At 39.5% G+C, this 18,009-nt stretch overlaps 2 protein-coding genes across 2 annotated transcripts; one reads left to right on the top strand and one right to left on the bottom strand.

The window, feature by feature from the left end:
• Nucleotides 1-145: 145 nt before the first annotated feature.
• Nucleotides 146-8,065, bottom strand: si:dkeyp-117h8.4 (uncharacterized protein LOC572032 homolog). Its single transcript, XM_052095340.1, has 10 exons — nt 7,269-8,065; nt 7,060-7,126; nt 6,802-6,854; nt 6,431-6,458; nt 6,286-6,320; nt 6,000-6,066; nt 3,542-5,193; nt 1,983-2,016; nt 520-571; nt 146-421 (listed from the first exon to the last, which is right to left on the bottom strand). Exons 1-10 carry the CDS (start codon nt 7,350-7,352, stop codon nt 379-381), a joined length of 2,115 nt encoding a protein of 704 aa, XP_051951300.1. The 5' UTR covers nt 7,353-8,065; the 3' UTR covers nt 146-378.
• On the top strand, nt 7,667-8,847 carry aasdh (aminoadipate-semialdehyde dehydrogenase). Its single transcript, XM_052096590.1, is given in 6 exon segments — nt 7,667-7,693; nt 8,039-8,149; nt 8,229-8,510; nt 8,512-8,540; nt 8,653-8,705; nt 8,708-8,847. Coding segments are annotated over 6 exon segments (642 nt in total).
• Nucleotides 8,848-18,009: the final 9,162 nt, after the last annotated feature.

The following is an 18,009-nucleotide window of genomic DNA, read 5'->3' as shown; positions in this document are numbered from 1 at the left end:
GAATTAAAAGTTCAAACAAAAACATGAGTCGGAATTATTTACAAACAATTTACAGTGTCAATGCACATATAATTGGACCCTGTTGATGGAAATCAAAAAAATTTTTTTTAAACCCACTAGGTTCTGTTAAAATGTATAATATTAAATCTCAAGGGTCTTGTAAGATATATTTACATTAAAAACAAACTATACTGAAATTGAAACAACTGCATTTACAAGTACATGTGTATTAAAAACAAGAAAACTGACAGTTGAATATCAGTGTACACTGACTTGATGTCATCCGCTGAATTTCTCTTGGGTGAACTTGAAGTATTCACTATATGAATTATGTTTAACCATAAAGAATACAGGATTATGGGGTGCCCACAGGAAACCTCATCTCTGCGGAAGACCATACTGAAGTCGCCTCCTTGAGAGACTGAAGAAAACAGTGACTGTTTATCAGAAAATAGTTTAGTTTAATATAAACTATGAAAGGTTAAATGATTTAGTATTTCTTGCATGTGCTGAAATTACCTTGGAGAAAGTGGGACCATACCCTGATTAAAAGTTCTAATTGGTGACTGACCTGTTAAAAAAAAAAAATTATATAAATATAAATCTATTAAGACACATTTAAGATACCGAATGCCATGATGATGTGGACAAACTCAGAAAAAAAGAAACGTCCCTTTTTCAGGACACTGTATTTTAAAAAGAATTTTTAAAAATCCAAATAACTTCACAGATCTTTATCGCAAAGGGTTTAAACAATACCATGCATGTTCAATGAACCATAAACAATTAATGAACATGCACCTGTGGAACGGCTTACAGACGGTAGGCAATTATAAAAAACTTAGTTATAAAAACGTAGGACACTAAAGAGTCCTTTCTACTGACACCGAAAGAAAGATGCCCAGGGTCCCTGCTCATCTGCGTGAACGTGCCTTATGCATGCTGCATGAGGACTTGAGAAGTGTTCAGGGCAATAAAATTGCTATGTCCATAATGCGAGATGCCTAAGACAGCGCTACAGGGAGACAGGCAGACCACGTGTAACAACACCTGCACAGGATCGGTACATCCGAATATCACACCTGCGGGACAGGAACAGGACGGCAACAACAAATGCCTGAGTTACACCAGGAATGCACAATCCCTCCATCAGTGCTCAGACTGTCCAACAATAATCTGAGAGAAGCTGGACTGAGGGCTTGTAGGCCTGTTGTAAGGCAGGTCCTTACCAGACATCACCGCCAACAACGTTGCCTATGGGCACAAACCCACCTTCGCTGGACCAGACAGGACTGGCAAAAAGTGCTCATCAATGATGAGTCGTGGTTTTGTCTCACCAGGGGTGATGGTCGGACTCCCGTTTATCGTCGAAGGAATTAGCCTTACACCGAGGCCTGAACTCTGGAGCGGGATCAATTTGGAGGCAGATGGTCACAGCATCATCAGACTGAGCTTGTTGTCATTGCAGGCAATCTCAATGCCGTGCGTTACAGGGAAGACCTCCTCCTCCTCCTCCTCCTCCTCCTCCTCCCTCCAGCACGACAATGCCACCAGTCATACTGCTCATTCGGTGCGTGATTTCCTGCAAGACAGGAATGTCAGTGTTCTGCCATGGCCAGCGAAGAGCCCGAATCTCAATCCCATTGAGCACGAATTGGACCTGTTGGATCGGAGGGTGAGGGCTAGGGCCATTCAACCCAGAAATGTCTGGGAACTTGCAAGTGCCTTGGTGGAAGAGTGGGGTAACATCTCACAGCAAGAACTGGCAAATCTGGTGCAGTCCTTGCGGAGGAGATGCACTGCAGTACTTAATGCAGCTTGGTGGCCACACCAGTTACTGACTGTTACTTTTGATTTTGACCCCCCCCAAAATAATAGCAGTTGAAAGTGAGAGGACGTTTCTTCTTTTGCAGAGTTTACTTTGCTTGAATTTACTTTTTGGGAAGTATTGATTAATGTATTTAAAAAATTTGGCTACAAACCTTCAAATGCATTGACTCCACTTGGGACACCCCTCTGCAAAAGAAGTGAAAAACATTATAATATTGCCATGATGTGCAAAATGTAATCTTAAATTTAAAGAGCACAGTTTTAGTTCACATTGATTGTTTCTTGTACAGATTCACTAGCCCATTTTAACTGAACACAGCAATGATGACAAAGAGGGGGACATTTTGCATTAAAAAATGTTTTTTTTTTGGTTCTATATTGTAAATGTAAAATTATAGAACATATCTATATAATCCAAGAGCAGCGTGAAATATGTGCATAGACATTTTAATGCTGTTCTAGATGATTTACCAAAAAGTGGCCTACTTCAGCTGACATCACCCTATAATAAAGATACTTGGTGTAGTGGCAATTGCTTTACACACTATGCCACTCAGTTGACATGGCTAAAGATATTTAACCTAAAGGTTTAACTAATTTTATTGATCTGAGTAAGGTTTGTAAAGGGCAAATCATTTTAGAGACAAAAAAATGACTGGGAAGAATGGGAAAAATTTTAGATTAATGCCCTGGCATGTAATCTGCACTTTTGAACTTAAAGAGCACATTTCTTCAAAGGGCAGCATGAGTCCCACAATAAAGACAACTAAAAGAAAGCAGAGTCGATTTGATATTCATTGCAAATTTTCAATGGTTCACTGGTACCCTCAAGCTGAACTCGAACCAGCATCTTTTTGATTTCCACACAGGTACGGCGCACCTACCTCTTGCTACACTGCCACAAATTTGACAGTTTCTAAAGATACAAAGCACGCTGAGACAGCACAGTAAATTGTTGCTGAGAAACTGCTGATGTCTGAGGTTTTGACACAAAAAAAATCTAAAATCTGAAGAATTGCTGACTTGAAGGGGAAAATGATCCAGAAAACATTTTGCTTAAATTGATTAAGCATTTTCACCATTATGTGGAGCTGTCTCAAAACTGCTCAGTACCCTCAGGACATGATGCTGAAGATGCATATCAATTGTTTTTTTAATCTGACAAAGCATTCAAAAGATTCTAAATTGTGGAGAAACACCATGCTCATGATTTTAGAACAAAATCTCCAAAGATTATGAGCAATAATAATACATTTTAGATTTTTTTGACCCATAACTTGTATGTACTGTCAGATGATGGTTCTAATGAAGCATATTAAGTTTCACTTACAGCTTCAAATACAGCCTCACTTCCTGTTTTATGCGGACCTTGTTAAAATTGTTAAAACTTTGTTTTAGAGTAATTCGGTAATGGTTGCGTAAATAAAAGAGATTTTGTAGAAGAAGCAGCAAAAAAAATAATAAAAAATGATATGCATCATATTCCAAAGAAAAGAACATTTATTTTTTGAACTGGTGGTAGTGCTATAGATTTACTAGTCATACCCACCCCTAGCACTGCCAAATTTCATAACTTTCCTCAAAACCATTCATGGGGCTGCCTTAGTCTTCCAGCTAGAGGAAGAACAAGAAGAAACGGACAGATACAACAGTCCCCTAAACACCTTCGGTGCTCGGCACCAAATAACAGCAATACCAACAAGGCTCTTACCCAAGACACAGCACGTGGGTTCATTTGCATGGCTAATTTAGCCTCTCTAATCTTTCTGAGTTTTCCAGTGCCTCTGAGGAACCGGGGGCTGGGGCACTGGAGCAGGACTGCCCTATCCCAGGCATGCTTGTCTTCACTTGGTTCTGATAAAGCGGAGCTCATATATCTGTCTTTCAGTTGATGTGGCAAGAGTTGGAGATGCTTAAGTGGGGAACGACTTTCACGGAAGCGTTTGAATCGAAGCGACTCTTCCACATCATGCTGACGATGACGTTTCTTGTGTGTGGACCTCAGAGGTGTTAGAGCAAGAGCAGACATGCTGGCGGAGGAAAAGCTGGGACTTTGGGACGTCTCCTTCAACTGTCTCTCGCACAGGTGACAATGGGAGGTAGGGCATGGTGAAGATGTACCACGACAGATGAAGTGGTGATACAGCTTCCTGAACTCTGCATCAATTTGTGGTTCTCTGAAGGAGTCACACTTTGACAAGCAAGTGGACTGGGGCCCAGAAAGAGAACGCTGACTTTTACAGGGTCTGGGACTGATCTGTGACTGCGTCTCAGCCTTGGAAAAATGTTTCCAATGTTGATGACCAGAGCTGTAGTAAAGGGGACGCTGGGGTGATGAAGGCACCTTTTTCCCACCATAAGGAGATCGGTGTACCTCAGATTTAGCTAAATAGCAGACAGGAGACCTTCGCTTTGGACTTTGTATTGCTGTTGGCCTTGATTGTTGTCTTTCATCTCTCAAAAATTTAGGTCTGAAGGTACACTTCCCACTAGGAGAAAAACAACTAATGAGACCACGCTGCGGGGAGGAGACTGGAGAGTGCAGACGGTCTCTAAAGCAGTCTTTGTCCAAAGAGGAGTAGGCTGGCTGATGATAAGAGGGCTGGGATGTGATTGACATTCCTCTCCAGTTATCAAGAGAGAGACCTTGTGGTCCTTTGCCTTGTGAGTGCAATGCTGGTTGTGGAGAGTTGGAGACCAATGAGCCTGGAGCATGAGAGTTTGATGAAACAGAAGGTCCAATGTCATAGGTTTGGTTTTGGTCTGGAGACTGGTCACTTAGGGGGGAGACAGAGTAAGGAGGTGTAGTGAAGTCAATCACACAAACAGAGTTCTGCTTTGGCTTCCTATTTAATTTCATGTTAGTATGTGGTGACTCAACACTCTCATCAACGCTGTCCCTCCTAGGTGAGTAAAAACAAGCACTGGCCTCATACAATGTGTTTTTCAGTGGTGAAGACTTAATTTTGTTCTCAAACAAGTCTTGAAGTTTGATAGATCTGCTATTGTTTCTTTGAACTGGACTTTGTTTAGTGAATGAGATCTCTGTTGTCTTGTTCAGTGTGCCATTGTGTCTCTTCTTAAAGGAAGTGTTGCGAGGGTGTGCCTGGCCGGCTTGCCAGTGTTTGCGGCGATACTTTTGCAGCACAGCCCTAGCTGTGTCCGTCACATTCTGCCGCCGATATGCTTCGCCAATTTGATTGAGCATGCTGGGATAGACATCCAGCAGGGTACTGCCATGACTGCTGAGTGTTTTCTCCAGTTCTTCATCCTCTTCCTCAGGCTGAGAGGGCAGCCCACAAATACCGGTTTGAGATGAACTGATCAGATTCATAGAGAGCTGGAATGAGTCACCACCATGCCCTAGAAGATGCACAATGAGACATTAAATCTTTTAACAACTCAAACTGATATTGTATTTTCTTACTTTCATCTCTGAGCTTCATGATGTAAATGCTTTATAACACAGATAGACTTAAGCTACGTCGACATTATTCCGGATAAATTAGAAAAACGTTTTTCAAATGCTCTCTGTCAACACTGCTGTTTTCAAACGTTTGACAAAAGTATCTTTTCAGTCCACACTGAAACATTTGAAAATGCTTAAATAACCTAATTGCACATGTAAGGGGGGGGAAAAAAACGTAAGAAGCATGGCCCTTTTCCAGTTTTGGTCTGAAACGCAATTGCCCCCGTGTTCTGCCACCAGACAGCAATTCCGAGTACACTTCCCATTGCCTTTAAAAGAATGCAATGTGAAGGTTGTACAAAGTAACATTTATCTATAACAATGCTATCAAAGTGAATAACAGGCACAACAACATGGGCAGCCATCTTGATTGTTTTGAGTTGAATTGATCAAATGACTGCATCACATGACAACAAATACGTCATAGTTTTCTAATATATCTGTTTTCCCTGTCAACACTACAACACAAAAGACAGTGTTTTCAAATTTATCCACTTAGGAGAGCATTTACATAAAGCTCAGTTTTTGCTGACAAAAACGCCATCTCAGTGTGGACGGAAGGCTAAAATGTAGAGAAAAATATGCAATTTCTAAAAAAAAATTACTAGTGTGGACGTGGCCTGAATCCCTAAATTGGTTTGTTTGTAAGTGGAGGCAACTTCAAAGCTAGCACGATTTGCATTATAAAACTATTTCTTACACAGATTTTGATTATTCGTTTGGTCAAAGTCGTTAAGCTCATCCTCAGTGACCCCTGACACATCCATCTGCAAGTGGTGGAAATAAAACATATTTAAAATAAAAAACAACAATGTAAAAAGGTCAGTTTTGGATAGTCAAAGGGAGCATTTTCAATGCCACATTATACCAGAATACTGGTCTATATTCAGGGTTGTACACAATTCATGGAATGACACAAAATTTACTAATTTGGCATTGAGTGCTGTTTTCTACATTAATAGCAAACACAATTTTCTTTTTACTACCTGATCATCATAATCATCATCCTGGTCCACAAACTCTAGAAAATACAGGAACAGTATAAGATTAAACATATGGAAATTGTCTTGGTTAAATACAAATAAATGTATCCAGATTAATGAAAAAATACAAAAGTATGATATCTCTTACCCCTCATTGAATGGTCTTTGAGTCTAGTCTGTGTGAAAAAATGTAAAATGAAATGGTACCCCAATACAACTGTGGTGCAATGCAGAAATAGGCCCATAGCTTACATCATTTCATACTTGTGTATTAATTGATCACTATTGATCTATCTATTACTATTACATGTACAACTAAAAAGCACCAATCCACACATCAGTATAATTGGGATCATGCAATTATATTTAAATGAGAGAATTACTATGTCCTTGATTGAAGTGAATAAAAACAAACATGTAAAGAAGAGAACACAAATCAAATGTTTAAGGGGGTACATGAGTCTTATCCAAATATGTTTTGTGGGCTAGGCTTGAGATTGACCATGTAATGCCCCTCACCTTCAGGGCTTCCAATTCACGTTCACCCTCTGCACTGTCAATTGGCACAGGACCTGAACACACACACACACACACACACACACACACACACACACACACACACACACACACACACACACACACACGAGAGAGAGAGAGAGAGAGAGAGAGAGAGAGAGAGAGAGAGAGAGAGAGAGAGATTACACAAACTCAGACACAAATCTAGGTAACACTACACAACAGACATTATTGGATATCTGTTTTCTATATTTATCGTACCTCTTTCAGTTCTGCAGGTCATTGTTTTCAGACAGACTTCTATTCCAAGATCATTAAGACTGGAATACTTTAAAGGACACAGTAAACATACTCTGTGTTAATGTTAGCGTTCTCTAAGTTAGACTTTTGTTCTTAGACAAATCACATTAGGTAAGTCCTGTACCAAATGGACTCCTGCATAAAGTAAAAAATAAAAAGAACACACCTACCTTCTGAAAAATAGCTTCCATCGTGTTTCTGAACTCATCATCATTTCTCTTAAATTGATCTACATTTGAAAGTTTTGCAGACATGTTGCCTGTGCCGAAATCTATTGCAAACGAATTGCAATGCAAACTAATAAACTGCAAATTAATTTAACCAACATAAACTGGGATTTTACGCATTCAACGCAGTCAGCGGCGCGCAGAATTTTCAAATTTCTCCCCCCAAAGAACACCTCGAGCTATGATTGGACGTTTTCTCAAGCAGCACTGAAACGTCATCTTTAAGCGCCACTCCTTTAAGTTCGAGTCGCGTAAACACTGGTACATGGTCATGCATGTAACATACAGTGTAGTTTACCAATTTGATCGGAACTATGACTTAACATATTTTTTGCTCAGATATGGCAGCAAAATCCCTTCACGAACTGGTGCGCGAGGCGGCGCTCTTATTTTTATTTATTTTATTTTTTTTGAGGCGGCGCTCTCTCATGGCGATAAAACAGCTGTTACGTTCGACAGCAGCGTTGCAGCTCGTGTGTCTATGACATATGATAAATTAATTTCCCTCGCTAATGTATTAACTGAACACCTGCGCGACACTGCCCAAAAACACGATGGCGCTATAGGTTTATTCTGTCATACAGACGTCTTCCTTCCTGTCTGGATTATTGGGTACGATAGCTATACATTGTGCTATTTATTTTAGTACTTTATCACCCTCTTGTGACTTAAGATGCACAGTTGTTGTACAATTTCTGAACAGTGTTTTGCAGTTTCATGCTGAATATGTACCCCTTGATCCTGCATCACCAGCTTCATGCACCCTGAAAACGATAAACAAGTGCAGTCTGAGCTTCTGCTTGATACAGAGTGACTTGCTTCATGTGGGTTTAATACAGTTGCCAGTTTGACAATATTGTTTTCTATTATATTTAATTATATTCTGTTATATGAAACCAACAGCAATTCCAGAGTGTATTTTCCAAACTGCTATCCCTTGAGGTGTCGTGCTCGTTAACATACCAGCAGATAAGTTAATCCAGCACAAATTAGTGTATAAAAAGTCACCAAAATGAAGTATTTGAACCTAATAATTAAATTCAAAATGAGTGGGAAAAACTGCAAAAAAGGTCCACTTTTTTTTTCAACTCTGCTATAACTAAAGACATCCACCAGAGGGAGCCGTTAGCTTATGTTTTGCACACATCTGGAACGCCGAGTCTACCAAAGATAGTGAAGGTCCCAACACAGGTGTATTGTACCTAATATAATACAGCTAAAGTATTATGGGAATATTATTCCCTTTCTTCGTCTTTGCATATATTTAATCATTTGTTTTGATACATAACACTTTTCATGTAAAGGATGTGATATTAGGTGTTTTTCTCTGCCGATCTCTATTTATGTTGACTGCAGAAGATATCGTGTTCCTTTCCTCTCCACATTTGATCCGTCTGTGGTAGAGATGTTTTTGGCCCTGTCTTCTGGAGCATGTCTCCTCATTGTTCCCACTGCTGTTAAAGATATGCCACGCTGACTTGCACATTTGTTGTTCAAACAAAACGCAACAACAGTATTATAGGCAAGTGGCTCTTAAAGGGATAGTTTGCCCCAAAATGAATGAATGAATGAAATACAAATCACCTTCATGATGTTCCAGATCAATATGACTCTATTTCCTCCATGTAACTCATAAGAAGATGTTGCACACAATGAAACCCTCAGTCACCATTCACTTTCATTGCATGGAACAAAGATAGAATTATAATTTAAGCACTCATCTTGCACAATGCCTATTTTTGATGAATCAAATGCTGTCCAGGAGGAAATCATTCCTAATACTAGCCAACTAGCAAGTAGCAAATCATGGTTCATGTCTGTGATGTAAACTAAATTCTTTTGGCTACTTAAAAAAAGAAAAGGAAATAAGAAACAAGCCCTTTGATATATCCTGCCCAAACTTCCTGTTTCAATAGTAAAATCATCAACACAGGAAAGAAAACTGCGATTGTCAAGCCATTTCATAGGGTCTTTAAAGGGTGACTTGTTTATCTTGTCCATTGAATGCTGCTGTTGTATGTTTGTCTGTGTTTGTTAGGACTGCCTTGGCCTGCCTATGATGTGGTGGTTGTGGAGGATGCACACTTTATGTTAAGTGGAGGAGACTCCCTTCAGGCCCACCACCTCTTTGATGAGCTCACTGTTGCCATGGGGACAACCTTAGTGGGCCTTCTGGAGGTCATATTAGATGGCTCTTTCTCAGATGTTATAAGCACATCATGACAGAAGCACATAACAATGTAATCCAGCCATCAAAGAAGAGATTGCTTGAAGAAACTGGCTCTGTATTTCCCCTAAAAGACAGGACAAGGATATGACCAAAGTGGGTGTCCCAGAGAGCACAAAGGGATTTGTAGATCCCACAGTGAATAAGACTACGGGATTTGTAGTTGTGAGGCAAGCTGGTGAAGTTATCGATCTTCTTAATTCAAAATAACTTTTCAGACACAATTATAGTGACTGATGCTTCTGAATACAATAATTTGTATACAACCATGTTCACTGTCCTTTTCTGCATAGCGCGGTTCCGTTTTTTGACCATCTCAAAAATGGTAATACAATTACTTAATTGATAAAAGAAGAAAAAAAAAGGGATTTCCAGGCCTGAAAAAGTAATGCATATTGATATTTCTGTATGTTTTGCTTTGCCCTGAAATATTTTATCAAGTATTTTTCTCAATTGAGGGACTTGATGGAGAAATTTGTACTCTGGTAATTATAGTTTTTAAATTTAATTGAAAATATTTGTACCTGACATTCAAATGAATCACAGCAATATTTTTTTAATTATTTCTAAAAGATTGTTATGGCACTTTTCCACTGCAGGTTCCGGTTTGAGTCTCCTCAACTCTACTCGCTTGACTTTTCTGAGTTTGCATTTCCATTGCAGTTTAGTGCCTCCTCAGCATGGGTGGGATTATAGGCTGATCTGCATAGTTGCACCGCCTCTACTGCCGTGACATCATCTTAAACACGACACAAACTGACCAAAACAATAACACAACCACTAGCTGTTAGCTACTAGCTCATTGTACTGCATAAAGCAGTTGTTACATGGTGATTTTACACAAGTGTAACAGTTAAATTGACCTGGTTGTTTTAGAAGCAAGCTTCCAGTAGCTGGTCAACTAAATAAAGTGAAGCTTTCAAGCATAGTATAGAGTTAACATAACAAAACATACCATCCTCCATTGTGGCTGAGTCCAGGGCACTCTCCCTCCCATTGCTCGCTGGTTTAGATAGCATCCATTTGGTCAAACCACTTCCACTTTTCCTTGATGGTTCTGTAGTCACATTTAAGTATTTTTTTAAACTTTTCCCTACACTGTTGGTAGGTCCGGTGGTAGCCGTGTGAGGCCAACAGCATCGCTAACAAGTGCACCATCTGCACCTTGTTTATTGACCACATAGTGGTTTTGCACACAGCCATTTCTTTTTTCACAATTCGAAAGTCGCGTGAACAAATGATACTGCTATCGCTGTTTATAACTTAAAGACTAGTGGGTTGATTTCGCATGTCGGAAATCCAGTGATGATGGTAGTGACGATTCTCCCTGTCCAATCAGAGATCTGCAGTATTTTGACGTCACATTTAGCATCGGCCTGGCTAGCTTGGAACCTCAACCGAGGTGTTACTAAAAAAAGTATCAGGTACCAGGTACTATCCATAGTGGAAAACCCCAAAAAAGCGAGCAGAGTCGAGTTGTACTGTGCAGTGGAAAAGCCCCATTATTCAGGAATCATGAACAACTGGAAATGTTTTGGGAAAGGTCATGGAAATACATTGGTAGAACTGTGGGAACTTTGGGAACATTGGAACTAACATCTCTGTGTTAGCTTGAACATTTGATTTTTTTTAATTTTTATTCTGATGATTTGAGGGCTAAATAACATATATTTACCAAGACCTCTGTCTCAATGTTATGCGTTTACCTGTGTTTAACCCTTTTTATCAGGCTGCTATGACATGTGTATTTCCTAAATGTTTCCTGTGGGAACACATTTGAGACGTTTGAGAAAGGTGATTTGGTCAAAATATCTCCTACTGTAGACCCTAAAACTGGACTTGTTTTAGCAGGGTCCCATGATGGCTATGTATATGCATTAAACCCACTGGTAAATTGCAGGAGAAATACTCCCAGCCAAATGATAAACAAATGTTTATGTTCACAATTGTCCAAGGCTAAGTGCTGTACACTCACCTAAAGGATTATTAGGAACACCTGTTCAATTTCTCATTAATGCAATTATCTAATCAACCAATCACATGGCAGTTGCTTCAATGCATTTAGGGGTGTGGTCCTGGTCAAGACAATCTCCTGAACTCCAAACTGAATGTCAGAATGGGAAAGAAAGGTGATTTAAGCAATTTTGAGCGTGGCGTGGTTGTTGGTGCCAGACGGGCCGGTCTGAGTATTTCACAATCTGCTCAGTTACTGGGATTTTCACGCACAACCATTTCTAGGGTTTACAAAGAATGGTGTGAAAAGGGAAAAACATCCAGTATGCGGCAGTCCTGTGGGCGAAAATGCCTTGTTGATGCTAGAGGTCAGAGGAGAATGGGCCGACTGATTCAAGCTGATAGAAGAGCAACTTTGCCTGAAATAAACACTCGTTACAATCAAGGTATGCAGCAAAGCATTTGTGAAGCCACAACACGCACAACCTTGAGGCGGATGGGCTACAACAGCAGAAGACCCCACCGGGTACCACTCATCTCCACTACAAATAGGAGAAAGAGGCTACAATTTGCAAGAGCTCACCAAAACTGGACAGTTGAAGACTGGAAAAATGTTGCCTGGTCTGATGAGTCTCGATTTCTGTTGAGACATTCAGATGGTAGAGTCAGAATTTGGCGTAAACAGAATGAGAACATGGATCCATCATGCCTTGTTACCACTGTGCAGGCTGGTGGTGGTGGTGTAATGGTGTGGGGGATGTTTTCTTGGCACACTTTAGGCCCCTTAGTGCCAATTGGGCATCGTTTAAATGCCATGGCCTACCTGAGCATTGTTTCTGACCATGTCCATCCCTTTATGGCCACCATGTACCCATCCTCTGATGGCTACTTCCAGCAGGATAATGCACCATGTCACAAAGCTCGAATCATTTCAAATTGGTTTCTTGAACATTTCAATGAGTTCACTGTACTAAAATGGCCCCCACAGTCACCAGATCTCAACCCAATAGAGCATCTTTGGGATGTGGTGGAACGGGAGCTTCATGCCCTGGATGTGCATCCCACAAATCTCCATCAACTGCAAGATGCTATCTGTGGCAGCGGGGGCGTGGTCAAGCGCCCGTCCGGGAGAGAAAAGCGGTAAGGGCGCTCACACCTGAGCTAAATTATGTCTAACACCTGTGTCTAATTGCAGTAGCATGAGGAGAGTCCTTAGAAGGAAGACACGGGAAACAGCGTCGGCTTCAAAGGTAAGTCTCTTTAATTTTTACAGACAAAGTCAGTAAACTGTGTTTTTCTTCTTTCGCCTTCGTGTCGGGTTTCTCTCTCTCGAGGCTCTCTTGCTGCTGCTCTTTATGCCGCTCTCCTCATGCTACTGCAATTAGACACAGGTGTTAGACATAATTTAGCTCAGGTGTGAGCGCCCTTACCGCTTTTCTCTCCCGGACGGGCGCTTGACCACGCCCCCGCTGCCACACTATCCTATCAATATGGGCCAACATTTCTAAAGAATGCTTTCAGCACCTTGTTGAATCAATGCCACGTATAATTAAGGCAGTTCTGAAGGCGAAAGGGGGTCAAACACAGTATTAGTATGGTGTTCCTAATAATCCTTTAGGTGAGTGTATATAGCAGCACTATTGTGGTGGTGGTGCAGTGTTTTCATCCCCCTCCATCCATTTGTCAAATAGACAGTTACACTTTTCTACCCTGGGAGGGAATCTCCACTGGCTTAATCCAGAAAATTATTTAATCCAGAAATTCCTTCTTCACTGGTTCCTCCTTTAGTCATGTATACATAGCATATCTGTTTTGAATGTTGAAGTCTAAAACATTATGTTTATTGGATCTAAGGAAACGGACCTCTAGTATGTAAATGTGTTTAAAACCTTAAATGTTTGAAATAAGCTTTCAAACCAGTTTATGTAATGTTAGTAGTATACTGCCTGGCCAAAAAGAAAGTTGCCGTTTGGATTTAAATAAGCAGATACTTAAGAGCCTTTTATTGGATCATTATTGCAGTGATTAATATGTTTCAGCTGGCAACAATTCTTTTAACCATAACTGATGCAGTGTGTGGCTTCTAATTTCTTAATCAACCATGTCGGAAAATGTATCCCATGGTCGTGGAAAATATGTTAATCTGTTTCAGAAGGGGCAAATTTTTTACCTGCATCAGGCAAAGAAAGCAACTGAGGAGATTGCTGAAATCACTGGAATTGGGTTAAGAACTGTCCAACGCATTATTAAAACCTGGAAGGATAGTGGTGAACCGTCAGTTTCGCCGAAGAAATGTGGTCGGAAAAAAATCTTGAATTATCGTGATCGGAGATCACTAAAACTCTTGAAGTCACATCATAAAAAATCGACAGTAGGACTCATGGCTATGTTTAACAGTGAAAGTAAGAGCATTTCCACACGCACAGTACGATGAGAATTTACAGGATTGGACTAAACATCTGTGTGGCCACAAAAAAACGACATCAATTTGCTAGGGAGCATAAAGATTGGACTGTGGAGCAATGGAAAAAGGTCATGTGGTCTAGATCTACCATATTCCAAAGCGGTGGGCCCAATTCAAACTCACACACAAATGGTAATGTGATGGTAATCACACACAAATGGTAATGGTAATGGTAATCACACACAAATGGTGGGCCCCATTTGCCTGACATATGTATTCGGAGACCCATAGTTGGGTCCGCAGAGTTGAAGAGGTTTTAAAGATAGTATTTGTCTAGTTTTTCAAATCTAAAACTTGTTGTTCTCCAATAAATATGTACAGGAAAATGGAAAAGTCTTGTGGAGATATACCACCAGTGTTCCTTTTTTCTCATCTCGTTCCTGCTTCATTTGTTCAGTCAATAGACATATTTTGGGATTAAGCCATTCTAGGGGTTAAGTTGAGAGTAAAACAGCTTTAGAATTGTAGAACAATAGCTATATAGTTCAAACAAAACACATTTGACACGATTATGAAATAATCCCGTACTGTAGACCACACTCAGAGCAGCTCCTGAAGAGCAGCTCATGCCTCATATGCGAAGGTTTGCGCCAAACTCCCACAAAAATATATGTGAGGATTTTGATAGTGAACGCAAAGCCGCAAAGCACTCCGGTTTCACTTTGATTTAAGGTTCGCATAATGGCAAATGTTCTTCGTAATCGCATGTTCGTACACGCAGTGTTATTCTATTTCTATGGAAATAACAGAAAGAGAAACATATTTTCAAATACACACAGATTCTTAAAGGTCTTCATTACTGCAGAATATGGGCTTGTGGGTTTAATCAGTGAGAATTAAAATAACATGTAAAAATGAAGAATTTAGGTCAAAAATATGTAACAATTGCATAATATAATATAATAGCTGTTCAGGTTTGCTGGGTTCCAAAAACTAATGTGTGAATGTAAAATGGACCAAAACTAAAGTTGACCAAAAAGAGAGACATATTTTAAGTGTTTGGAAATATTTGAATATTTAAAATATTGGGGGCCTGGGTGGCTCAGCCCTGGGAGTATTGACGATGTCTACCACCCCTAGAGTCGCGAGTTTGAATCCAAGGTGTGCTGAGTGACTCCATCAAGGTCTCCTAAGCAATCAAATTGGCCTGGTTGCTAGGGAGGATAAAGTCACACGGAGAAACCTCCTTGTGGTTGTGATTAGTGGTTCTCGCTCTCAGTGGGTCGCTTTTTATTAAGTTGTGTGTTGATCACAGAGCGTAGCATGAGCTTCCACATGCTGAGAAAATCATATATCCCTATTTCATATATGATGCCAAGTTAAGTTAGAAATAATTGATGACGGACCATCGAATTATTAAATTATTGAACACATTTAATGTGATAAACCGGTATTTACTTTACTAGGACACCTGTGTGAATTTAAGGGGAAATTATTTCATAACTCTAACCTAACCCTCACCCTAATCCACTAAAAATTACCTTCACACCAGTTGGTTAAAATTCATAAAACAGTTAAGAGATGTTTGTTTGCAGATGCCACTTGGTTTGATATTTTGTTAACAATGCAATGAAATCTTAACATTAAGTGTGACTTAAGTTTCGAAATACTTTTTTGGTCCACTTCATTTTTTTATTTATTTTTTGGTCATTTTAAATATGACAACTGGCAGGTCATATCTAGTAGTGAATTAATCCTATTTAAAAACGATAGTGCTCCCTTATTTCCATGCTTATTTATGCCATTGTTTTGCAGTTATGGGATTTCTCTGCTAAAGGGATAATCTTCTCATCACCATGCATCTTCTGCTTGGCATCTCTGAACAATCATCAACTGCTGTCTAAAATGTCTAGCAGCAACATAACAATGTCACCATCACCCAATCAAATGGTCACATGTGGTTCACATGACAGCCTGTGTTTACTGTTTAAATGCTGTTAATGGATCGTTACTATGGCAGTTCCAGACAACAGGCAAGGTTTTCTCTTCTCCATTTGTTTTTAATTGCACTCCATGGGGTTTTAGAGTACTAGTTACTGTGTGCTCTACAGATGGGACAGTGTGGATTTTAGATGGAGAGATTGGTACACTTAAGGTTTTACACTGTCTTTGCAAAGGGAGCTTTTCTCCTCTCCTGTTGTATGGAGATATTCCTTAGTGGTTGGATGTTGTAATTATTATGTTTGCTGCTTAGAACTGGCCAATTAAAATATCAAACCCTGGTGCAGTTGGGTAAATCAACTTTTGTTTTCAAGCAATGGTGGCATTACAAGAATAACGTATATATACAGTTTAAGACAAAATTATTAGCCCCCTATGAAATATTTAGTTATTTTTAAAATAATTCCCAAGTGCTGTTTAAAGGAGCAAAGATTTTTTTCAACATAGCATTTCTAAACATAATAGTTTATTTAGGCAACTTAGAATGTTTATAATACAAATAGAAACAAAATTATAACCAAGAATAAAAAAAATATATACAGGTCAAAATTATTAGCCCTCTGATGTTAATAGTCAATAGTCAATACTGTGTCCCTTTTGCTTGATAACATCCTTTAGTCCTTTGTTGTAGTTCTCAACAAGTTTTAGGCATTTCTCATGAGTCACAGCCCATTCCTCCTTAGCAAATCTATCAAGCTCCTCCAGATTTGTTGGTCTCCTGGCATGGACTCTAGTCTTCAGTGTGGCCCACAGATTTTCTATGGGATTCTAGTCTGGGCTTTGTGCATGCCAGTCAAGGACGTTCACTTTGCTCTTTTGGAGGTAGTTCTTCACCAGAAGTGTAGTATGCTTTGGGTCGTTATCATGCTTGAAGATGAAATGTCGACCCAAACCAAGTTTTGTTGCAGATTGCCTGAGGTTGTCTTTCAAAATCTTCTCGTAGTCTTCCGTTTTCATGATTCCTTCGACCCTGATGAGATTCCCAGTTCCACACACACTGAAACATCCCCACAGCATTATACTCCCACCGCCATGTTTCACTGTGGGAATGGTGTTCTTTGGTTTGAACGCCTCTCCCTTCTTTCTCCAAACATAGGCAACATCTCTATGGCCAAAGAGCTCTAGTTTTGTCTCATCTGACCAAAGGACACGTTTCCAGTATGCAGAATTTTGGCAAACTTCAGTCTAGCTTGAAGATGTCTCTTCTTCAGAAGTGGAGTTTTTCTTGGTCTGCAACCTTGCAGTCCATTCCTGTGCAGGGCTCTAGTGACAGTCTTCGTTGAGACATCAATCCTAGACTAAAGACCCAAGTACAACTAGTGTCTTGGAAGTTGTACTTGGGTCTTTAGAAACCTCTCTCAGCAGTTTTCTTTCCAAGGTTTTTGAAATCTTTCGATTCCTGCCTCTGCTAGTCTTGTTCTCCACTGTGTGGGTCTCCTCAAACCTCTTGATAATACTTCTCATGGCAGTTCTTGAAAACTGAAAACACTTTGATAAACGTGCATATCCTTCTCCTGCTTTGTGAGCATTAACAATTATTTTTCTCAAGTCTAAACAAATGTCTTTTGTCTTTGCCATGATGACAGTTTTATATTACGTCACTAGTTGTTTTGCAAGATACTAATCCTCAGTTTGAAGTGGAAATTAAAGGCTTGGGGGATTAATTAGGTTAATTAGGCAAGTCATTGGATAACAGTGGTTGGTTCTGTAGCCAATCAAACAGATAATTTCTTAAAGGGGCTATTAATATTGACCTTAGAATTTTTTTAAATAATTATTTTATTCAAGGAAAATTTAAATAAATAAGGCTTTCTCCAGAGGAAAAATATAATAAGAAATACTGTGATAAAATCCCCTTGCTCTGTTAAACATCACTTGGGAAATGTATGAAAAAGAATAGAAATTTCATAGGGGGGCTAATAATTTTGTCTTCAACTGTGCGTGTATGTGTGTATATATATATATATATATATATATATATATATATATATATATATATATGTACTGTATATAATTACAGGTGGCACGATTGTTTTTTAGCACTAATGTTTATGCTTGTTTTGTGCAAACAAACAGGAATTTCAGATCACAGAGTTTAA

The sequence above is a fragment of the Xyrauchen texanus genome, chromosome 28 (assembly GCF_025860055.1).
Source record: "Xyrauchen texanus isolate HMW12.3.18 chromosome 28, RBS_HiC_50CHRs, whole genome shotgun sequence".
Classification (NCBI taxonomy): domain Eukaryota; kingdom Metazoa; phylum Chordata; class Actinopteri; order Cypriniformes; family Catostomidae; genus Xyrauchen; species Xyrauchen texanus.
The sequence above is the reverse complement of the archived record's forward strand: the minus strand, read 5'-3'. Positions and strand labels throughout refer to the sequence as shown.